Below are 24729 nucleotides of genomic sequence, written 5' to 3' on the forward strand. Positions count from 1 at the left end.
GCCTACTGAGCTGCATTTACCTGTAAATACGCTGCACATGATCATAATGATCTCAAGCATATTTCAATGTTATGTTTATATAGTGTTACAAATTTTAATTATTTATTATTATACATAAATTATGCGTATTTATATTATTGAATGTTAAAATATCAACATGATTAAAAATCCAAGTACTTTGGTCTGTAGTGATAAATAATGTGCCCATCTCTAGGAATGGCCATGTTTATTTTGAAACAGAAAAGAGCGAAGGAACAAGCTGCCCAACAGGGAATTTGATTACACAACAAATTACTGAAGCTGAGACTCGAAACACAATAGATGCAAGGTTTAGAAAGAATTTTATTGGCAACATGTTTTGACGTATGATGATTTTGCAAACAGTTAAAAAAAACACAGTTCAATATAAACAGTTATACTGAAACATCATAGTTATGGCTGCGTAATGTAAGAGATTGCTAACACTAGCAAACATTGCATTATATCCGATTATAAAGATGTAAAAAAAGCTCCTAATGTGGATCAATTGGTGTGTGTTGGATCTTATAATCACCTTCATCTTTCTGAGATGCTATTTATACTTTCTCGAGTTTTTTTTTTACATAAAATATTTGTAGAAGATCAATTTTTATCTGAGATCCATGTCAATTTGTCACACTTCTCTTCACTGGTTACTTTGACAATATATTGTACGGACCATATGTTCATTCAAAATTGCTTTATTCTGACATCCTTTAAAAGCCCTTTTATAATAAAAAGATCATCACTATGATTGAATGAAATTTCATCATTGCAGGATTGTTAGTGGAGGGCTTGGACTAGCAAAGCTAGTAATGGTAAATTTTTATCCTTTCGCATCCTCTATTACAACACCATACCAAGGAGTTAGCATTCATGGTCTGCAAGGAGGAAGGATTGGATTTCAGCACACTGAAGTCCCAGATTTTTAAACCAAAACTTAATGACTTAAAAGTTACACTTAAACAAGGCAGCAGTTGGTGAATGAAAAAATACTTTCTCTCGCCAGGGTACAATTCCACAGACACCAGCAGCCTTTGGTACCTTGACCAATGTGTTTTATCCATTCTGACTTGGTGTATGTAAAAGATTCCAATGCACCTCGACAACTGATCACAAGAACTACTGGTAAGAGGCTAACATGTTTCAAGCCACAATGTAATCAGCCCCCTCTCAGGTACCTTGTCTTCTGTTACAAAATACATAAAACAGGAAGCTTTTAGGTTAATGAAGTTACGTGATTTGCATACTACATACTCACCATGTATGGGTTATTCAATTTGTAATGGCATTGTATGAAATACCAACAAACTGGAGTAAACTATTTCATATAGTTAAACTGGAGAGTCTTGATATTTTTTTTCTCTTAAGTGTTTCAACCAAGGTGTTTTTCTCTTGTTTTTGCCCCTCAGTCATGCACATACTGGTCAGAGGGACAGGCGTTGACCTACATTCAGTCATGTAGTACAAACAGGATTTCAGATGCTCTCCCATGCTGGGGATGTCAGCAAACCTCCAGTGGTCTATGGTTGAGAAGACAGAGCTAAACTGCCACCTCTGTAATAAAAAGGAATATGGTCACACACTAATTCATATAGAATCATAGAATCTTACAGCACAGAAGGAGGCCATTCAGCCCACAGTGCCTGTTTGAAAGAGCTAGTTACCAACTAGTCCCACTCCCCCGCTCTTACCCCATAGCCCTGCAAATTTTTAAAATTAATTCAGAGTGCCACTTGGCTTCTGACATAAGAATAATATTTGCCATAATAATAATGAAGAAAAACCCTTTCATTCCAACACAACTACTGTTGTTTAATCACTTAGCAGCATAAACACATCGAAGTTGAGCATCTATGCATATAAATCCACCATCCTCCCTCCAGGAACCTACTACCCCACTCACTCAGTGAAGAATCTCCTTCTGAGAGAAATCTTTTTTAAAAAAGAAATTCAAGCATTAATGAGAAATCACTATGGGCATTCTATTGAAGAGCGTTAACATTTGTGAAGTATGTTCAAGGTTGCAGTCTATTTTTATTTCCCCCCCTCCTCTGCACCCTTGAATTCTTTCCCTTCCATGGGCCTTTACCAATTGAGAAGATTGAATGGAAGACCTACTACTCTATAAGGCTTTGCAGCTAGGTTGGCAGGAGACTTAAGCACTCCAAAACAATGTCCGATGTGAAGGGTGCTATGTAAATGCAAGTTGTTGTTGTTGATTCTGAAGGGCAGCCAATGCATGACCAGTTCTCGGATCTTTGTTCCTATTGTATGAGCAAACAGTTTGCAACTGTTTATACAGATATACAGTCAATTCACTTTACAGTATATTCTGTGAAGCGCTTTGGGACATCTAGAAGACGTGAAAAGCGCTATATCAAATGCAAGGATTATTATTATTATAACTTGCAAAATGGCACAACTGTGCATTTAAATATAGGCAATTTTCACTACATTATCTTTTTTTTTTTAAATCTAGCGGGCTCCCTATGGTACCTTACCAGCTAGGCCATTATTCTTGTGTGGAGTCTTGACACAAAATATTTTGGGATTTCAATCATGGATATTTTTAATTGCTGAATGTACTGGTATATTAGATTAGTGGGCAAATATAATACAGCAATTATGTTCGCAGTCAAAGGCAAGGAATTCCTTTTTGGTCCAGTGAGTAAAGATACATGTGCCTCTAGACAGAGACTCTTCCTGGAATGTATGTATATATGTATGTATATACATACATTCCAGGATGTATGTATATGTGCGTAGGGGAGGGTGGTGTTGGGAGAGGGGTAGTGAGGAGATGATTAAGCTTGGTTGTAATTCCCTTACCCACTCCCCAAAAGTCTAATGCACCAGCACATACAACAAAACAAAGTAATGACATAACTCCTCGATAATAAAGAGACTATATGATACACGTTCTTTATTATGGCATTGCACCACTCTATGATAGGCACATGCTTCACAAAATTGATTGTTTTAACGTTTCATGTCACTTTGATATGAGTGAAAGGACTGAGGTGTCGCATATGACCAACACATTGAATGCCAAGACAGCACTTGACTGAGGTGTTGCATATGACCCACAGACTGAATGCCAAGAGTTCCTATGCACAGATTCAGCAAAGGGACAATCAGGGGTAGTTATTTTTAAATGTGGTGACAGATTCAAAAGGGCTAAGTGAAGGTCAAAACATAAATAGTGTTGTTACGGAAGATGAATAAAACTGAGTGTTCATCGGTTTGGCATTTAACCCTTTGATTACCAGGAGATAAGTACAGTTGACTGGAGCAGAGAATTGGCAAATGGAATTTAATGTGGAAAATGTGAGGTTTTGAGAGGAGAACAAGTATATGTTGCATGGTCAAATATTAAAAGGAATGAAGAGGAAAAATGGGTTAATGTACATATATCCTCTTATCAAACTCAGCTACAATAACAATGATAAACATCGGACAAGACACTGAGATTTATGTAGTTTTCCCAAAAGCCCTCAAGCTGTAATAAACTAAAGAAATGTACTTGCCCTTTTTCGAGCTCTCCAAGAAAAGCTCCCTGCTGAGTAACTCTTCTTTTCCCAAACGAGAGAGACCATGCCACGCTGTGACAGTAGAGTTGTGCAGACATCATTCATCAGCACAGATACCTGGGAGAACTGGGAGAGGCTATAGCTATCTAGGAAGCACGCAATGTGCCTCACTATCTCAGATGGAAGGCTACTTAAGGCATCCATTTTCTTGCTTCTTTTTGAAACATTGAGTTTTTCTTCACAGCTGCGATGCAGAACTGGAGAGATGTACGGTCTGATGGCAAATGTGCTCTGGTCATGGTTGTACACCACTTTTGCTTTCGGCCTGGAGGGGCAGAATCTCTGCTGTGAGTAGGGACAGCCAAGATAAGCCAGAGGACATCTCTGTTCCATCCATCCGTTCAGACTGGACTGAATGTCGGTGTGCACATTCTTGAAATGAGATGAAAATTCATCCCGCCTGAAAAATTGCTGGCATGTAAATTTGAAAGTAGAACTCAATCTGTTATATCTCCGTGTTATACACTCTGTCTGTAGTTCCAGATGCAGAGATGAACTTCTTTCTGCTGCTACGTCAGCTAAAACCACATCCTGCCTGAAGGGAGCAGAGGGGAAAGAGTAAGCTTGGGTCCCAATGTCAACAAAGCATCCATCAGTGGCCTTTGTTTCTGATATTATATGGCCTTTTAACATTCCTTCTAAAGAACAAAGCATCGAAACACTAACTTCATCATTTTGTTGCATTTCTGTTTCCAAGTCAGAAGTATCCACAGCTTTGTTCTCCACTTTGCGCTTCATTACACCTAACATCTGATTACGCTTGGTATGATAGCTGATGGGAACCTTGAAAGTATTGACGGTTCTAACAATCTGGGGCTCCAGATTCCCGTACACAAAATCTTTTTCTTTTGGTGTGCACGCACTCATTTGCCCAAATCGGATCAGCATGCGACCATGATGTAACAAGTACATAGTGAAGCTTCTGCTATCCAGCTGACTGCTTAGCCTGTCCAGAACTCCTTCGTTCCAAGGCGCACCACCTTTTCTTTCAGCTTTCACAAGCGAAGGAAGGTCCGGTGAATTGCTTTTATTTTCACACCGTTCCTTCTTATTATCAGTACTACTTGATGGTTGCTTAGTTTTAACCTTCAAAGAATTAGCTTCAGTAATTTTACAACTTCTTTTTTCTTTGCTGAAAATCTTCTCCCAAACATCGTACCTATTTAAATCATTGCAAACAACACTCTTGTCCTTCGCAAGAGCTTTGCGTTCTTCATCAGTGAGATCCACTACCTCTTCCTTATCTTCATCGGATTCCTGTGTTCCTGTTTCAAGTAGATGGGGGTCCAGTGCTGAAGCCCCTGACTGGCCCCCCACAGCCCCAACTTCACTCAAATCTAAGTCATTCTCTTCATCTCTCTCCGTCATCTCTGGGAAGAGTTCAGCCATCTTTATCGAGTTAAAGAGTATCCTTTGATCCCTCATGGCCATGGCTGTGGCTAAATTCTCTAAATTTGTTGGCTCTTTAAGGATGTTCTTTTGTAGAGTTTTGTGACTTTCACTGACCGGCCATCGATTCCATTCCATGGAGCACGCCACAACACTGGCGGGACAAATGTGTAGGTGTTTACCGAGTTTGGAGCGGGCCATGAAGAAAGGGCAGCCATAGGCTGAGTTCAGACATGGGACATGTTCCCGCGGACACAGCAGCTTGTGTTCTTCCTCCTTACAGAGGTGAAATGTGGCACCACATTTGGAGGAACAATCAACAACCAAACAAGAAACGGCATGCTCAAAGGACTTCCTGCAGTAACGATTGAAACACGTTTCACAGTGCCTGTGCGAAGTATGGTTCAAATTCCTATTTATGCTCTGATGGAATAAGAAGACATTTATTATAATAATCCTGGCATTTGTTGTAGCGCCTCATCATGTCTTCGAGACGTCTCAAAGTGCTTTGCAGGATATGCCTTAAAATGTAATGATTGTGTGTTTTGTGGGCATTTCTTTAGTAACAGGTTAATTCCTCCTTTTTTGTTGTTGAAATAAGCATGCGTGAGTGTTAGATTTGTATGACCTTCATCTTGTTTAAACTCTTCAAATTCTCTCCATTCAGTGAGGCACTATTTGGAAGTGAAGAGTGTAACAGGCATGTGTAAAATCACAAGAGAAGTAGCGACAAAGAAGATCCTTCATTCCATTTGATTTTAAACCTTCCAGATAAAATAGCCACCGAATATCTTACCATTGTAGAATCAACCTGTTTCTTATATGAATCTATTGTCCTGCCTCTGCCACTCTCCTCTTAGCCCATTCCAACCATCATTTACCCTCTGTGTAAATAAATATGTCCTGCCATCTGTCTTGAAATTGCCCTTCACACTTCTGACTTTGTGCCCTTGCCCTGCTGCCTTGGAGTATCTGAAAGTATTGATTTGGGTTTAACTTCTCAATCCCACTTACCATCATATGTACCTCAATAAGATTTCCTCCGAGGCATCTCATTTTAAGGCAAAAGAGCTTTTGTGAAAATGTTGCGAGGAAAGGGGTTACATTACTGTTAATCTTGTTTACTATTGGTTTTAAGTCAAGATCATATTCTTACCATTTTGATGATCCTCTTCTCAGCTGGAAGGAAAAGAAACAATATTGCTTTAGATATAAAGTCACAAATTTTAAAGTGCAACAAAGGCTGCCAACAAAACAGTCATTGTTGACGTTCTTTAAACCAAGCCACCAGAGATAAGATGGGTGTAGGGTGGTCAATTTTAAAAGCTGAGTCAAGTTGGGAACAGCATTGGGATTAAGATATTGGAATCCTTGTGACATCAGGTTCAAAGATACCATGGGCCAGCAGTTACCAATGCAACCATTTGAACGAAATGGATGTTGACCAACTGAAAGACCTATGTTATCATACGTGGAGTGCTGTAGTGTGGTAGTTAGCACACTCAACTCGCAAGAGAGAGAACCTGGTTCAATTCCCAGCCGGAGCAAAACCTTCTGCAAGATTTCCCTACTCCACAGGGCTCTGTTTATCCAGCAGCAAGTAGGAAACGGTTGTTAGTCGATTCAATCCACAACTGTTTGTGGGATACTCCTGTGTGCAATTGGCTGTCGCGTTTTGCCCACAAAATACACAGTCACTCCAGTTTACAGTATATCCTGTGAAGCGCTTTGAAACGTCTCAACGATGTGATAAGGCGCTACAGCAAGTGCAAGGATTATTATTATGATGATGATATATCACATACCACATTTTTCACCCTGCATTGCAACAATAAAGATAAATACATTTGCAAACAGATTCGACAACCTATTTTGCTGGTACTGACCATTCCATATTATAGTTCAAAACTGAAAATGACCAGCAGTTGCGAAACTAAAAATATGAATGAATTAGTAGCCCTGCAAGGCGCTTCTTGTCTACCTGAGGTTCAAGCTATCCCATTGAGGCTTTGGCTCATAGGGTTGAGTGCACCTCCTTGGATCCAGTTCAGGCCCAGGAAGACCCTAAAAGGTGTTACTAAAAATCTTTTTAATGGTAATGCTTTTTTTTTCCTAACACCGACCTTTAAATGCAGATATTCCTAATTAATGCATGCATTATTTTCATTGGCCCATTACATATCTGTGTATATATAATATATATACAATATATATATATGTTCCTCTTTGCAGAAGTCTGGAGAGAATACAGGAGGCTGCAAGAAACTGGTGAAACATACTTCACTAAAAAAAACACACACACATACACTAAAGCAGCCTTACAAGTCAGGTCACCTTGTCAGAGGTCTCAAGTTGATGGAAGAGATTCAGGGAGAAAAAAAAGTTAAATCATTGTTCCCCGAGTGCACGGAATTATCCTCGTGATCCAACTTTCAACCAAATAAAAACGAGTGGTAATCTCACCCCCACCCCCCCCCACACACACACCAGCGAAACCACTCTCGCTCGTTCCCTTATTGAGGCTTTTTCCCTGATCACAAGCTCTGGCTCTCTCTCTCTCTGAGCAAGAACTGAGATTTAAAATAAATCTGCAAATAAAGCCGATCTTTTTACCTTTAAAGCCGTGGGAGGCGACGCAATGCACGGACCGATTCTGCCTCGATAGATACTTTGCAGCGATCTCACGTTTAGCTGCTGGTGGTGCTGCTGCTGCTGGAGCTGCTGCTGCTGGTGGTGGTGCTGCTGCTGGTGGTGGTGGTGCTGCTGCTGCTGGTGGTGCTGCTGCTGGAGGTGGTGGTGCTGCTGGTGGTAGTGGTGCTGCTGCTGGAGCTGCTGCTGCTGGTGGTGCTGCTGCTGGTGGTAGTGGTGCTGCTGGTGGTAGTGGTGCTGCTGCTGGTGGTGGTGCTGCTGCTGGAGGTGGTGCTGCTGCTGGTGGTAGTGGTGCTGCTGGTGGTAGTGGTGCTGCTGCTGGTGGTGGTGCTGCTGCTGGTGGTGGTGCTGCTGCTGGTGGTGGTGGTGCTGCTGGTGGTAGTGGTGCTGCTGCTGGAGCTGCTGCTGCTGGTGGTAGTGGTGCTGCTGCTGGTGGTGCTGCTGCTGGTGGTGGTAGTGGTGCTGCTGCTGGAGCTGCTGGTGGTAGTGGTGCTGCTGCTGGTGGTGCTGCTGCTGGAGCTGCTGGTGGTAGTGATGCTGCTGCTGGAGCTGCTGGTGGTAGTGGTGCTGCTGCTGGTGGTGCTGCTGCTGGAGGAGGTGGTGGTTTGGACCCTTTAAACGGTGCAGCTTTTCCCGGAGTTCACTGTGCTGCTGGTGAGCTTTCCTCTGTGCCCTACCGGCAGCTGAGCTGAGCAGCACAGACAGACCCCCCCCACACCCCGGAGTGGCCCGGAGACGGCGTTTATATTTAGGTCCATGTGTTTAGCATTAAAAGATAAACAGAACTGGAGCCTCGGGAATGGGGTAAAGCGATACTGTGGGTCATCGCCAAAGCAGGAAACCATTTGCTGCCCTCAAAACACTGTCACGTCTTACACTGTGGCGTTCCCCCCCTGGGATGCCTGGTTTGGTTACTTAAAAACAACTGGTGACCACCCTCCTCCACCCCCCCCACCCCACCCCAGGCTGGTCCCCCGCCCCCACCCCAGGCTGGTCCCCCGCCCCCACCCAGGCTGGTCCCCCGCCCCCACCCCAGGCTGGTCCCCCGCCCCCACCCCAGGCTGGTCCCCCGCCCCACCCCAGGCTGGTCCCCTGCCCCACCCCAGGCTGGTCCCCCGCCCCACCCCAGGCTGGTCCCCGCCCCACCCCAGGCTGGTCCCCCGCCCCCACCCCAGGCTGGTCCCCCGCCCCCACCCCAGGCTGGTCCCCCGCCCCCACCCCAGGCTGGTCCCCCGCCCCCACCCCAGGCTGGTCCCCCGCCCCCACCCCAGGCTGGTCCCCCGCCCCCACCCCAGGCTGGTCCCCCGCCCCCACCCCAGGCTGGTCCCCCGCCCCACCCCAGGCTGGTCCCCCGCCCCACCCCAGGCTGGTCCCCCGCCCCCACCCCAGGCTGGTCCCCCGCCCCACCCCAGGCTGGTCCCCCGCCCCCACCCAGGCTGGTCCCCCGCCCCACCCCAGGCTGGTCCCCCGCCCCACCCCAGGCTGGTCCCCCGCCCCACCCCAGGCTGGTCCCCTGCCCCACCCCAGGGTGGTCCACCCTCCTTAGATGTGAACTGGCTTCAAGGTGACGATCTAGCCAACAACATTACAGAGTCCAGTCAACGGCAGTCTTGGTGGTCTATCAAATGCAAGGATTATTATTATTATTATTGCTGTAGTACTCCAGGGCACCTCTGTGGACAGACAGTCGGCTTGGCTCCTGGATAGGGCCTGGCGGGTCAGACCAATCGCTGGGATTCTTCCCATTCATTCTGTCCGTGTTAACCCGTAAACCGAAGCCCTGATGGGTAGAAGGGTTCCAGGTGAAGAAGCTGTGGGAAGCGAGCCAGGCTGTGCACTCAAGAGCAAGCTGTGTGGTTTTAGCTGCTTAAGCTCCAGCCGTCAGCCCCCCACCCCACACACACACACAACGACCTGCGTTTATATAGCACCTTTCAAGTGGGTAGCATCTCAGAACGCTCACCCTCTGGTCTGGACTCTTGCCAACCTATATGCCTAGGTCTCCAGAATTAGGTAAGCAGGTTGCTTCCCTGAGGTTTGAAATATCCTTAATCATGATGATGTGTTTCTGCCTGCGTCAGACTGACTGGCTGACCAAAAAATATTATCTGAACACATGGAATGTGGAACCTATCCCACTCTTGACAGAAGGCCAAGGCAAACAGCTCCAGTCGTTTGGACTTACTTGGTCCTTCGGATCGCGTGAATTACGTATTCATTAAAATCTGCAGTGAAGCGCCAAGTAATCTCCATCTAGAGGTTTACTGTACTTTCCAGATCAGCTCCATCTTGAGGAACATATTAGATATTCTAGGTAAGGAAAGAGTTATTTATGTTGGCTTTTTCAGGAACATTAGTCAATGTTTTCCTTTATCTTCCCATGCAATTTAGCGCTCCCTGGCTTTGATGAGTTTCTACAAATGCAGCAGTTCCTACAGCTAGGATAAGGAGTCAGTTTGACTACACACAGGACAAGTGCTTATTTTCAGAGATTCTGTCAGGGCAGCCACTTCTCTGAGAACAAAACAATTTCCTGGGGAATTTGTACTGGAAAATCATTTTGAACTTCCTGAAAACTAGCAAGGTATATGGACATGTTGGTGTCAGTTAACGAGGATTACATACTCAGAAATAACTGATGTGACTTCACTTTCCATTACTCCTCCTAGTAGGCAAGTATCCAAGTCAGTTCTGCCCAGATATCCCTGCTGACATTGATGGCATAAACCTACACATTGCATCAAGTTACACTGATTACCAACATTAACTGGAAATCTGCTTTCGGGAAATTATACAAAAAGCAAGTCTTTGGCTGGTGTTTGTGATGCTCCTATAGAAGGAAAATACAACCTGGGTAAGATTAAAAAAATCCTCGTGAGCATTTTCTCTCCACTTGTGGCCCTATCTTTTAGGTTTTTCACATTTAGCAGGTTGCTAGGCTTACTTTAACTATGTGACCAGTCAGCAAGTATTCATTAGTATTCATTCACAGCTTGACATTTGTTGTGTACTGCAAAGCACCCAAACACTGCTGCGGCCTTCGCTGGTATTGACGTAGTGGGTAATGAAGTATCTTGGCATAAACGCTTGCAATCTCAACAAAAAATATTGCAATGACACAATTGCTCTCATTGATGAACTTCCTCGCCAATATCAGGCAAAAATTAATCATGGAAGTTTTTGTTTAGGACTTTTAAATTTTTTTAAATGTTAGGCTGGGGAGAAGGGCATGTTCTAAGTTACTTGTCCTGCAATTAGGGAACTATAAGTAAAATAGGTGTCTATTTCCTTACCATAACACTACAAATGAGTGATTTGGGGCACAAATTATGTTTTCACTGTGCCATGTTTTGTTTTCTCTCCAACCCCAGCCTGATTGCCCAACATTGATTGCATTAGAACATGTATTACTGAGAATATGCAGCTAGCTGCTATTTTGGTCACTGCTTCTGTAGTTTAAGTTTTACCTTTTGTTATCTTCAGGTGAGAAGTAAAAGGGAATTTAATTGAACTAGCAAATTCCTGAGGACAGACAAGAAACACAACTGTTCCTGTATAATCATGGTTAGTCATAAACTAAGACGTTTTTTTAAAAAAAAGACAGCTTTGCAATGGAACTGGACTTGGACATATATTTTGTGGTGGATGAGATTAAAATGGTTGATCTTGAATACTCTTCGACCGTTCTTCCTTAACTTACGGATACAAGTTGTTGTATTTTACCTGCCTATTGAATTCCAAACTTCCAGATTGAATCCATCATCTCCAAGACACAATGCAATCTGAATGGGAGCCTACAACCCAATAATAATCTAATTCAGTCGGGAATCCCAAGACTCTGGAATATTCAAAAATAAAAGTTCTTTAAAAAAGTGACTCCCTCATGACAGCATAGCTTGATGTTTCCTGCAAAGAAGCTAGAACATTAACCCATGCTACACTTTAAATCGAAGAGCAAAGACTTCAAACAACTCACGTTGTTTTCCCTACCTTTACTGCATTGTTTCTTCTTGAGATTGCCAACGTAATCCCACTACTGAATACCAAAGGCATAACTACAGAAAGACATTAGATAAAGGAAAAACAGACACTATTCATTTCTATCAGTTACAAAGGTTCTCACCAAAATTTCATTTAAAAGGTCTAGCGATATAAATGTCAAGTAATTTCCATTATAAGTGCGATGCACAATAAAATATAAGTCAGCATGACAATCTAATGGTTTATAACATTATAAAGTGGTAACAAATAGGTTTCTTACTGGCAAAGTTTAGCAATAGTATATATATTTGCCAAGAACAACTCACCCATAATGCTTCAGATGTGATCAGCTCAAAGAATGCACAGTGCTATGTGCTTTATTTAGCTTTGCTTCTACTGTATTTTTTTAAAAACTACATGCAATGCAAAATATTTATTGTAACAAACATGTATACAGGAAGACAGAATGGACATACAAAATTAACTACTTTTCTAGAGATTGCACAAATTCGCTTTTCTCTCGGTACAACTCGATTACGGAACGAAGATTGGTCAAGATGTCTTCCTTCAACAGCTCTTCACAATCTCGAGAATTTCTTTTTTCATAATCCAGAAGAAAGTTCTAAACAAAAAAAGTTAATTATAATAATACTTGCATTTGATAACAGTGCCTTATATCGAGAAGTCTCAAACCGCTTCACAGGATATACCGTAAAGTGAATTAACTGTATATTGTGGTGGGAATGCTGTAGCCAATTGCGTGCAGCAGTGTCCCATAAACACAGTCTTGGACTGACTGACTTTTTTAAAAAAAGGGATTATTACTCACGGAAAAACGATTTGCCAATCGACTAACAACTGGGTTCCTACTTACTGCTAACAAAGTCATAATCCCAATGAAAAGTTTCCATCTACATGTTTACCATTGATTTGCTAAAGTGGAGTAAACTGGAAGGAAATTGTACAGCAGAAAGCCAATTGAATCTATCAGACTTCAATTTCAAGTGGGGACATATTATTTCCCCAACATTTTCTATATGAATTTTTAAAAAAAATTTTGTTGTCTTGTACACTGTCTTGGTGGTTCTTTATATAACAGCTTATAAAAATATAGCAATGAAAGAATAAAAGATTAATCAGTCATATTTCCTCCTCACTGATCAATTTCTGTTTGTTTGACTTTGCCATGCACCCTCATAGGCACAATCTCATTAAACCTACAGTTAAAGTCTGTCCAAATGATCAATTTTACACTTTACAAGTTGTTGTAAGTTGCAATACCTCAATACTGGTGATGTGCTGAGCTGCACTGTCCAAGCACAACCGAAAGTTGCTAGTCATTCTTGTCTTTTCTTCGTTTGTTTTCTGCTGGACTATTTCAAACCTGGAAATAAAAAAAATAATTATCAATGCAGCAAATGTTTTCTAGAAGCATGAGTCTTCTCAGGTTTTTCAATTAGCAGTCCATTTTTCTCCAAAATGCAGCAGTGAACCAAAGAAAGTTTTTAGTTTGAAAAGAAAATCTCTATATAGCATTCAGTATTTGTTAAAACACTTCCATTTTTTTTTTCTTTCTCTTCGTTAGTGTCTGGACATAGGGTATTGCACAGGCAAAGTGAATAATAATAATCCTTGCATTTGATATAGTTCCTTATCAAGTCGTCGAGACATCTCAAAGCGCTTCACAGAATATACGCGGCAGCCAATTGCACATAACAGTATCTGACAAACATTTGTGGATTGAATGACAATTTGTTTTATTATTACTACTTTTTTTGAAGGAATTATTACCCCCAGAAAAGCGATCCACCAATCGACTAACAACTGGGTTCCTACTTATTGCTTAGCTAAACAGAGGGTGTGTACTAAGGAAACCTGCCCAATGTTTCGCCCCGCTCGGGAATTGAACCCGGGTCCTCTCACTTACAAGGTGAGTGCTCTAACCAATAATGCATTTGCTGAACCAGAGCAAGAACCTAAAAGTTGTACTCCCTCCTGGTTTACTATTTCAGGTGTAGATACTCATAGCTTTGCTATGTTCACCTTTTAAAGATAGCAAGTTGAACGTGACCATGAAAAGACTCCAAGTTAGATTTCAAACAGGAGGTATACTCACATATGCCGAGCTGCCTTTCGCTGCTCCAATGCATCATCAAGCCCTTCAGTCATTCCCTTCTGCAAATATTTTCTCTTGTTTTCTAGAGAGTCAAGCTCACCATCTTGCATTGCTATTTTGCGTTCATCCTCCTAAAAAATAAATTAGTTATAGTAGTTTGAAATAGCATCACAATCAAACCTTAGTGAAGTGTGCTGTAAATAATGCTCACTCATTAATCGTCCCAACCAATTTTGAGAGACTTCGAACCACAGACTACTAAAATCTTATTTTAAAACATTCCACTCATTCCGTTAAGTTATTCCCTTAAACTTTTCTCAAAAGGCACAATACTGGCAATATTTTTCAAAACATTGGGTAGAAACAGGAATAAATTAAATGCTACATTAAAACTGAAAGTGTACCCGGCACTTTATCACCCTCAATGAAAGTAAAATTTGTTTTCTGTTGCAGATCTACCCAGCTGTGTGCAATTGGCTGCTGATTTTCTCCCACAAAATATAGTTAATTCACTTTACAGTATAGTCTGTGAAGCACTTTAAGGCGGTCTTGAAAATGTGGTAAGGCGCTATACCAAATACAAGGATTATTATTATTATTTTCTTACCTCTTTTTCCTGTTGCATTGCTTCATCCACTTTTCGGATTTGCTCATTCAACAATTTCAGGTCATTTGCCCTTTCAGCAATCATGGATTGAACCTGGGAGAGGAAACAATTGTCACAAGTTGTTAGATACAGTAATATGTTTTCACACTATTATATACACTAGTACCTAATGCACTATAATGCAAAATGTAAGAACCTTGATGCACATATGAGAGAGATATGGGAGAGGGTACTAGGAGAGGTTGAGACTCAGATGAAGTATAAATATAACACAAAGTAGATGGGTCAAAGGGTCATTTTCCATGCTGCAACCTTCTATACAATTCTAGATAAGCCATGTATTTCACATCAATTCACTTTTCTTTTAAGTCAACTTCCAAATTGGATAGTTCTTGTACCTGTTCAATGCCTTCTTCCACATTCATCTTCTTGTTCTTCATTTTATTAATTTCTTCATTCACCTGCCTCACCAGCAGCATCAGGTTCGGCTGTTTAAAAGACACAAGGTCAAAAATAGTTCACAGAAAAATAAAAAGCATTAGTTGCTTAATCTCCTACTGCAGATAGTAATCTATTGAGTGGTGGCCAACTATCTCTTTTATACTTAGTCTTCACTACACTTTGCAACCCAGGCCAAAATTCAGTGACTGACTATTTGCACAAAAAATAATTTAAACGTTTGTCACTGTAACCAGCCATGCCTGATACACGTGTGCAACATGTTTTCATGCCAAATCCAAATTATTTGTCACTAAAAAGGGACATGCTACTCCAACTCACTGAACCATAGCACTCTCAATGTAACAGAGTCTCACTTTCTGCAAAACAAAGAGATAGATCATTTAAACAAGTAATTTCCAGTATTTAATTGATGGGCTGTTCAAAGATAAATGGAGCTGTGCTCTGCAGTGGGTACCAATTTAGCCCAAATTGCAAAGAGCACCACCTAGTGCACCAAAGTGCCTTTTGCTGTAACAATGGTATCGTCTGGTCTTGCCATCAGGCTTTATTCCTGTCTCTGCTGAGATAGCCAACCCAACTGGGATGAATGCTGTAAATGGCCTTATCAACCCCGTGTAAGGGAGGGAACTTTCAGTCAGGATTTAGCCTCCTGATCAGTAACCACTAATGGAAAGTGTCCATATGTGGAAGTCAGGTGGGAACAGAACACGGCTTAGCTGTGATGCCCCTCTCCCTGACAACACTCACTGGATAGGTTTACACATTAAGAACTGGTACTTGGGAAGATACCATGGGACTTCCAGCACCCTGTGAATCTATGCCACTAACAGGGCATTGAGAAGGGGAGAAAATTGGCAACAACAACAAATTACACTATATTACAGGAACCATAATATACATCCCAATTATGCATCATAATTTTCTCAACTACATCCTATGAAATATTTTGGGAATTTTTTAAAAATAATAAAAAGTTTGAAGAAAATTTTTATTTTTATTATTACTTTAATTGGTTTAGCATTTTGCGATATATTCCGCTGGCCAGCATCAAAATCCAATCTTATCTCGAAGTCGTGTCCTCCAGCATTTTCAGCCGTCGTAGGAATTAGTTTCAGTTTCCGAGCCAGTGTGTGGTACTTCAACAGGCCTGCTTCCAACTAAAATAAAGCAATGATGGGAAATGTGGTACAGAGCTGTTATAGTCTCTATATTATCAGCCCCAACAATTCAGCAATACATAGCATACTGTACAAGTCTGATGTATTAATAATTATACTTCCATTTGCCTTATCATGTCTTCACGACGTCTCAAAGCACTTCACAGAATATACTGTAAAGTGAATTGACTATATTTTGTGGGCGAACCATGGCAGCCAATTGCACGCAGCAGTGTCCCACAAACAGTCATGGATTGAGTGACCATTTTTTTTAAGAGAAATTATTACAATCAAATTAGAAAATTTTTAGGCGATGCAATTCTTCTTGCAAGTTGGCTTGCTTTCTGGGAATGATTTTACAGTAGGAAGAGTACATTAACAAGTGAACTACTGAAAAAAAGGTCAAAATAAAAATGATAACTATTGAATATGTGTCTACAGCAGACTTGCATTCCCCATTTATTTACTGGCTAATTGGTATCTTTGACAGTTTAACAATCTTAATCCAAATAGTCCAAGCCATTTTCTCCCACTCACCACTTCCTTGACCTTAGCCACATTTATCTCTTCATTCCACATACGTTTCTCAACATCTTCTAGGATTTTACTGAGTGAGGAGATTGTCTGAAGTAGCTCATTTCTTTCACGATTTATTCTCTCAACGTCAGAGGCCGAAATGTCTTGCACATCACATTTTTGCTGCAGTATATTATTCTCTTCATTAATTGCCTTCAACTCCAATGCTGAAATAGAATCATTGGACATAAAAGCAAATAGTTACATAACATTTGTCAATAGTCATACCTTTTGAACAGAGGTAACTGATAAGAGTACTGTGACACTTTCACCCCTCCCATAAACATTCTCAACAGCTAGGATTACACAATGAAGTCTGCATCTTTTCTATTTATGTAGTCTCTCTAAATAAAATAAAAATGATTTAGGTTGTTTTGCTAACCCCCAAATTACCATCTGTCCAAATAAACCTATAATAGTAGGACAATGAAAGAAAGTCCATACTGAACTTCATACAATTTACATGTGTATAGTTGCCTTTTACATCAGGACGTTCCCAATTTTGATTGGGTACCAGAGCTGAAGCAATTGCAGTGGAACCCTGTTACAAGGTAGTCGTTGGAGGAGGGAATAAACTCAAACCAGCCTTATGAGGGGTGGAGGGGGAATTGATTTGAAGTGCTTTCAGATGTCCTCCTGATATGAAAGGTGATGTGCCAAATGTAAGGATTCTTATGAAATTAATGCTGCACAAATTTGAGCAAAATAGTTCCCAACTCATTCATCCAAACTTTTTTCTCCACGCTCATTATTAAACTACAAAAATAATTGGGAGACCTGCTGATTCTAGTTCTTCCCGAACTGCATTCGCTCGCTGTTCATGAAAAGCTTTATGGGCTTCCATTTCCACAAGGTAGTTCTTATATTTCTGTAGGTCTGCTTGTAAGCTAGCTTTTGTTTTCTTCAGTGCTTGAACTCGGTCCTGAAAAAACAAACAGCAATGCACTCAGACAAGATCAAGGAGCTCGCCGTGTGAAGAATCGCATTGGAACTTATCAGCCAACACTGTTCCATATATTCCAAATCACTGAAATACGTAAGGTAGATGAAAAGATATTAGCAACTGAATGTCACTGACTGGTTCATTCTCTTTTTCAATCTCCAGTCTTTCCAGCTCTTGTGCCAGACTCCTGTTCTCTGCAGACACAGCTTCAAACTGAGCCTCGTCCACTCCAAACCGTTGCTCTGTAAAACAAAACGCCTTGGACATTTGTTCGCGGTTTCAGCAGTTTCAATTCTCCAAGGGTTGTTGAACTCATTTTTAAAAAACTCCAAAACACAAAACATTCCACTTTATTGCAATGATATTCTACACTTTAATTGCCAGATTTTCAAGAAAATCTTGAAAGTTATTTAAACTCAGAAATAGGAAGTTTAGACTGTGATGGTACACAATGCTGAATATTAGCTCTCTGTGACAGGAGTTGCAGGATTTACAGCAGCAAAAACAACTTTTGTCTAATTATTTAATGCTTTTTGTTTAGTACAAAGCTTTTGTTTTGGTTAACCATAACTGATAACACACAGAGAGCCATCTTGCCACGTAAACATGATTCTGAGCTTCCATTGCCTGGTATTTCATCTCTTATGATTCATTTGATCAGCGTTTTAACTCAGCAAATCATGGGGTGCTCACCATGTTAACCAGAGAAAACAACACAGTAGGATTCTACTAATGAACTTACAGGCTGCCGATCAGCGGTTTCATAATGAAAACGTTTTCCCCCAGAAACATGTCCAAGTTATACTCACTCAACAAAGACAAGTGATCCAAGTTATCGTCATAGTTGTCTATGCCCATCATGAAGTTTATGTAACACTTTTCAGTGTAGTTAATGAACAACTAAAAAAACACAAAAACAAAAATCTGTAAAGTATTCGGTCCTTTCTTTTGGTCAGCACCTTGCTCAAGAGTATCCAAATCAAACAGAGTTCCATGCATCCCAACTGAACATGGAAATTCCAGATATTTAGTGGAATGGTAGGTGGGTGATCCTGCTTACCCAATACTTGAGAGTATTAGGTACTGGCAAGAACCAAGGCTTGGGGTCCCTAGAGTTTGTTGATGTATTGCTGGAGCCTAACTAGCTAAAACCAGATAGCTTGCCATTGATATCATTGTCTGGCAACCTTTCCTGCTGCTTGGACCACCTAACTGTCAACTAATTTAACTATAGGAATAATGAGAGCTGGGTGGGAAGACTCTTTGAGCTCCAAAGATACCCTGCAATGGGATATTACAGATTTACTGATCTACAAGGAGATTGCAGCTAACAATCAAATTTAAAAAAACAAACATTTGCATCTCTCAGCAGACAATAAGGGATGAAGTGAGTTGTTTGAATAAATCCCATTTTCATGTAGCAAGTCCAAAAAAACTCAGGAATCATGTACCCTATTGTGATGAACACCATCCTCAGTCACTCTCTCTATCTGGTCCCAGTCCTTCTCATCACCAAATAGTATCTTATCTGGATCTGCAACACTCAGTAGCTGTTGGTAAGAAAAAGACAAACGTTTTATCCAAATTACGTTTACACAAATAATCTAGAAGTGGTTACACCGACATTGCTTTCTAGTCAAAGATCTGCTGCCATAGCAATTATTGAAGTCAAAAAATTTAAAAAACAAAGGAGGTTAAAGTAATTTTATATTTAAAGTATTGTTACAGACTTTCCTCCTTTCAGGATATACTTAATCTCACGTCTCAATTTATAAGAAAAAATGTTAAATTACACTTACCTTAATCTGGTCCATTAGCCAAATCAATGCACCAACAATCTGTGGCCACGTGTGTGGAGCCCCAACTGTGTACATTGAGCTTTTCGACAATGGAAAGGGATACCTTGAATCAAGAGGAAAAGATTCAGCAACAGAAAGTAATATAAAAATAGAAAGTTTGTGTCAACCTGCGTAAAACTTTAATAATTTAGATTATAAGTGCTATAAAAAAGCAAGTTGTCTTTATAATAATAATCCTTGCATTTGATATAATGCCTCATCACGTAGTTGAGACATCTCAAAGCGTTTCACAGGATATACTGTAAAGTGAATTGACTATATTTTATATTAATACATTACAAGCACTTCTACCAATCCCACATTCCCTGATCATTCTAAAATAATAAAAAAATTCTATAGATACACTAATGCAGCCAATGGCTGCAAATCATTATCAGCGATTCAGATCTTACCCAAGGTCTTTAAAGATTCTTGGAATCTCTTCCTCAAACTTCGAATCAGGTAGTTGATAGGATGGATCAATCGTGCTGTTCATGAAAGAGAAGATCCTCAGGAAATCCTTGGTAGAGGGAGACTGCAGACTTTTCATTGATACAGGTTGCGGATAACCAATCTCTCCAAGGAACTACAAATACAAGTTCAAAAGCAGAAATCAACAAAAATTTGCTTGACAAATAGATTTATTTCAAGTGCAGCTAACAGTGATATTAGGGAAAATCAAGAATCACTCTCACCTAACATAATATTAATATCAATAATAATCCTTGCATTTGATATAGTGCCTTATTCACAGGATGTACTTTAAAGTGGTGCCACGTGTGTATTTTGCAAGTAAATGCGACAGCCAATTTGCGCACAGCAATGTCCCAGAGAGTAATGGAACATCCACTTCTTAGGTGAGAATAGACAACAGTGTACCAGAATTTTGTAGAATTAATAATAATAATAATCCTTGCATTTGATATAGCGCTTTTCACGTCGGGAGGATGTCCCAAAGCGCTTCACAGAACACACTGTAAAGTGAATTGACTGTATATTTGTGGGCGAACGCGGCAGCCAATTGCACACAGCAATGTCCCACAAACAGTCGTAGATTGAAAATGACCAATTTTATTATTGTTTTTGGTTTTGGAGGGATTATTATTAGGCGTGTGGAGTAAGGAAACTTGCCCAAGGTTTCACCCTCTGCCTGGAATTGAACTCAGGTCTCTCACTTGCAAAGCGAGTGCTCTAACCACTGAACTACAGGACTCCACCTTGCTCAAAAGCTAGTTAGATGTCCAAGAGCAGCCTAGTTTTTTTTCCCCAAAACAGTTTCCTTCCCTTCCGGCTTGAAAACACTTAGCTTTTTCTGAGCACCTCCCAATGACAACATAGCTATATGATAAAAATTGAAAAAAACAGACATTCTGACAATTCAAGACTCAAATCATTAAGCAATAGAATATTGCCCCCCTCAAAGTCCAATACTAGTGGTTAGCCAAGGGTTCCAAACCTTCCCTACCCCGTGGCAATTTGTGATGTTATCTCATCTGGAGAGGGCACAGCCTTCAAAAATGTTACAGTATGCAATAGCATTTTCAACACAAGGTATGCATGGGTTATCCGGTGGTCTCAGTACCTCACAAAGCTGCCGAAGGCACTGTTGCACAAAGCTTTTATCGTGAAGGGGTCTTGGATCCTTTATTTTTTCTGGGCCTCCGAATGCTCCATGGGATCCAATAGTACTTGACCTGAAAAAGGGTTGGGGAGTAGAAACACCTGTAAGTTTTTAGAACATTAAAACATTTCCACTGATCCCCTCTTGTGTCAGTGACATAATCGACATGTAATCTTCAAATTAGTTTAAAATGCACAATAGAGGAAATATGTATTTTTGATCAGTGCTAAATTAGCATTAGCCATTATATTATGTAAACTTTGTGCATTAAAAGTTATAATTCCACATGATTTGATGTTCAAGAAGTTAAATACCAACATCACCTTCTGCCAAAGAAGCTTATTCTTCTCTCACAGTTGCCTGACCCAGGCCTTGTATTGGCCAGTCTGCCAATTGCATGTCGGTCTTTCACACTGAGAACAAAAAAAAACACATCAACTACGCATGATGGGACAAACATTTTTCTACTACTTATCTTGCTCATTTTTGTTTATTGATCCTTGTTTATTTTTAACTTTCTTGGACAGCTGGGTGTCTGACACATGCAGAGGCCAATACTATGCTTAAAACACCAGAGTTCCATGCATGTCGTCTACCTTCTTTTCCCCCTCATGGGAATGCGTTTGGTCCATACCCTAACTATCTCCTTGAAGGCCTCCCATTGCTCGTTTACTGTTTTACTCGTCAATCTTTGCTTCCAACCATCTGGGCCAGATCCCTTTTCAACTCACTGAAATTAGCCCTCTCCCAGTTGAGCATCTTCACCTTTGATTGTTCCTACTCCCTTTCCATAACTACTCTAAACCTAATGATATTGTGATCGCTGTGGAAACGTACTGATCAAGGAAGTTCTCCTGTACACATTTTAGGAATTCTTCCCCCTTCATGTGGAATTCTTCCCAGTTTATGTTTGGATAATTGAAGTCTCCCATTATTACTACTCTATCGTTTTTACATCTTTCTGAAATCTGCTTGCGGATTTGCTCCTCTATATCCTTCCCACTATTTGGTGGTCTGTAGTGTACACCCAGCAGCGTAACAGCTCTTCTTCTGCTCCTTAACTCTACCCAAATAGATTCTGTCTTTGATCCCTCTAGTACATCACTAGAGCCGTAATAGTATCTTTGATCAATACTGCCGCCACCCCTCTCCTTTTTATCCTTCTCTTATCCCTCCTGAATACATAGTAGCCAGGAATGTTAAGCTCCCATTTCTGCCATTGTTTGATCCAAGTCCCTGTTATTGCCACTACATCATAATCCCACATGGTAACTTGTGCCTGCAGCTCACCAACCTTATTTGTCACACTATGTGCATGTATGTACACATAAACATGCACTCCAAAACAGCCTTTTTTGGCTTTGCATTTCTCCCCCATTTAATCCTGCCTCTGTGTTCCTTGTTTCTCCTCTCTGATGCTACTTCCTGGTTCCCTCGCACTCCTGCTAAATTAATTTAATACCTCCCCCACCCTCTACCCTTTTCTATCCTACGTCATTGGTTCCAACATGGACCACGACTTGTGGCTGTTCCCTTGCCCCCTCCAAAATGTTCTGTACACGTTCCATGACATCCTCCATCCTGGTACAAGGAGTTAAGCATTTTTGATATTTGATATTTGAACATAGGTTAGGAGTTGAAATATTTTCCATAGGTATTAGTTTTTACTTGTCAAGACACACACATACCTTTGCGGCGTGATCAATCCTAATCTATTGGCTTCACTAATTCTCTGAGGCTGCAGCGGCCTATAGGCGTTGGAGAGCCGACTCATTTGCTCAGCGGTTCAACTATATAAGACAAAGCAAAGGATTTTTAGATAATGCAGTAAATATGGTAACTAAAATATTTCAAACTGTTTGACAATATCCTTTAGTGTAAGTATTAAGAAATACAGCATAGCAATTGCACATTTTTATGGTTTACTTTAATGAAGTTTGTGAACTAGAAATGATACACTATTATTGAATTGACAGCCAAATGCAGAAATCCCTCTTTCCATGTTGCCACTCTAAACCTGCTAAAGAAACGTGGAGTCCTGTAGCTCAGTGGTTAGAGCACTCGCTTTGCAAGTGAGAGACCTGAGTTCAATTCCAGGCAGAGGGCGAAACCTTGGGCAAGTTTCCTTACTCCACACAGAGCCTAATAATAATCCCTCCAAAAACCCAAAACAATAATAAATTGGTCATTTTCAATCTACGACTGTTTGTGGGACACTGCTGTGCGCAATTGGCTGCCGCGTTCGCCCACAAATATACAGTCAATTCACTTTACAGTGTGTTCTGTGAAGCGCTTTGGAATGTCCTCCTGACATGAAAAGCGCTATATCAAATGCGAGGATTATTAAGGTTTCCTTTTCAGAGTGGATCATTTAAGCTTTTAAAATTATTAAATAAAAAAAGGCATGCATCATGCCATTCAAATCATTGTTCAGCCATATTAACGGGCGTGTTTCAATATTTTCAAAGACTGGCAAACAATTACATATGAAGACTCAGCATTAGACTACGAGTCTCATATTATTCCTCAAGAATCCCATCGGTTTCCCGATGAATACAGTTGCACAGAGCTTTCGTCCAGCTAATGTATGGGGGGAAAAAAAGTGCAGTGCAATTTGGGATTAACGCGGAGACCATACCGAGGAGGTGATATTAACACCACGGTACAGTATAGCATGGAGCTCTGTAACTCGGTGGTTAGAGCAGCTCTCCTCGCAAGCGAGAGACCTGGGTTCGATTCCCGGGCAGGGTGAAATGTTGGGCAAGTTTCCTTACCCCACACCATGTTTACCTAGCAGTAAATAGCAACCCCCGTTGTTAAGTCAATCGACGGGTGGGGGGGGGGGTCCTTCAAAAAAAATAACAATAATCATCATCACCGTAAGAAATCGGTGTCACTTCCACCCACGGCTGTGGGTGTGGGTCGCGGCTGCCGCGTTTCACCCCACAAAACGTGCAGCCCATTTAAACCTGACGGCGTGTCCTGCGGAGCGCTTCGAGACGTCTCGGAGACGTGACGAGGAGCTGCATCGCACATGCCGGGATTATTCGTGGAGTCCTGCAGCTCAGCGGTTAGAGCACTCGCTTTGCGAGCGAGAGACCTGAGTTCAATTCCAGGCAGAGGGCGAAACCTTGGGCAAGTTTCCTTACTCCACACAGAGCCTAATAATAATCCCTCCAAAACCAAAAACAATAATAAATTGGTCATTTTCAATCCACGACTGTTTGTGGGACATTGCTGTGCGCGATTGGCCGCCGCGTTCGCCCACAAATACGCAGTCGATTCACTTTACAGTGTGTTCTGTGAAGCGCTTCGGGACGTCCTCCCGACGTGAAAAGCGCTATATCAAATGCAAGGATTATTATTATTATTATTATTATTATTATTATATTACTGTTATCCCCTGGCGAAGTGAAGGGGAGGGAGAGGGGGAAGAGGAGGAGGGGAGAAGAAAGAAAGAAAGAAAGTAAGTAAGTAAGTAAGAAAGACATTGTAAAGGGGCAGCGAGTTATTTACCAACAATGGGGAGAAAAGAAAACAACCAACGGTTCGATCCGACTTTGTGTTGGGGGGTAAAATCCCGCGGTCGCAGTTAATATTTCTGTCGGTCTCTCTCTCTGTCTCTCTCAGTGTATACGGAGAGCGCGTCCTTCGGCTTCGGATTTTTTTTTTTGCGCGTGAATTCCCGCCCGACGGCGACTCAAAAATAAACGGTCGCTGGCGCCGGAAGTACGTCACCGCAGACCCCGGCTCGCGGCGACGCCACGACGCCAGGTCAC

At 41.3% G+C, this 24729-nt stretch overlaps 2 protein-coding genes across 2 annotated transcripts; both read right to left on the reverse strand.

The window, feature by feature from the left end:
- Window positions 1–324: 324 nt before the first annotated feature.
- On the reverse strand, window positions 325–7821 carry LOC103188656 (F-box only protein 40). Its single transcript, XM_007908707.2, has 5 exons — window positions 7798–7821; window positions 7614–7710; window positions 6157–6179; window positions 3549–5423; window positions 325–1575 (listed from the first exon to the last, which is right to left on the reverse strand). The coding sequence occupies exons 3-5, from the start codon at window positions 6157–6159 to the stop codon at window positions 1345–1347; spliced, it is 2109 nt and encodes a 702-aa protein (XP_007906898.2). The 5' UTR covers window positions 6160–6179; window positions 7614–7710; window positions 7798–7821; the 3' UTR covers window positions 325–1344.
- Window positions 7822–11967: 4146 nt separating this feature from the next.
- On the reverse strand, window positions 11968–24658 carry ndc80 (NDC80 kinetochore complex component). Its single transcript, NM_001292745.1, is given in 17 exon segments — window positions 11968–12252; window positions 12912–13014; window positions 13747–13877; window positions 14354–14446; window positions 14752–14841; window positions 15820–15972; window positions 16510–16715; window positions 17326–17470; window positions 17627–17733; window positions 18301–18391; window positions 18943–19041; window positions 19291–19393; window positions 19743–19915; window positions 20912–21023; window positions 21274–21363; window positions 22639–22740; window positions 24467–24658. Coding segments are annotated over 16 exon segments (1920 nt in total). The 5' UTR covers window positions 22725–22740; window positions 24467–24658; the 3' UTR covers window positions 11968–12114.
- Window positions 24659–24729: the final 71 nt, after the last annotated feature.

The sequence above is a fragment of the Callorhinchus milii genome, unplaced genomic scaffold (genome assembly GCF_018977255.1).
Source record: "Callorhinchus milii isolate IMCB2004 unplaced genomic scaffold, IMCB_Cmil_1.0 Scaffold4, whole genome shotgun sequence".
Taxonomy (NCBI): domain Eukaryota; kingdom Metazoa; phylum Chordata; class Chondrichthyes; order Chimaeriformes; family Callorhinchidae; genus Callorhinchus; species Callorhinchus milii.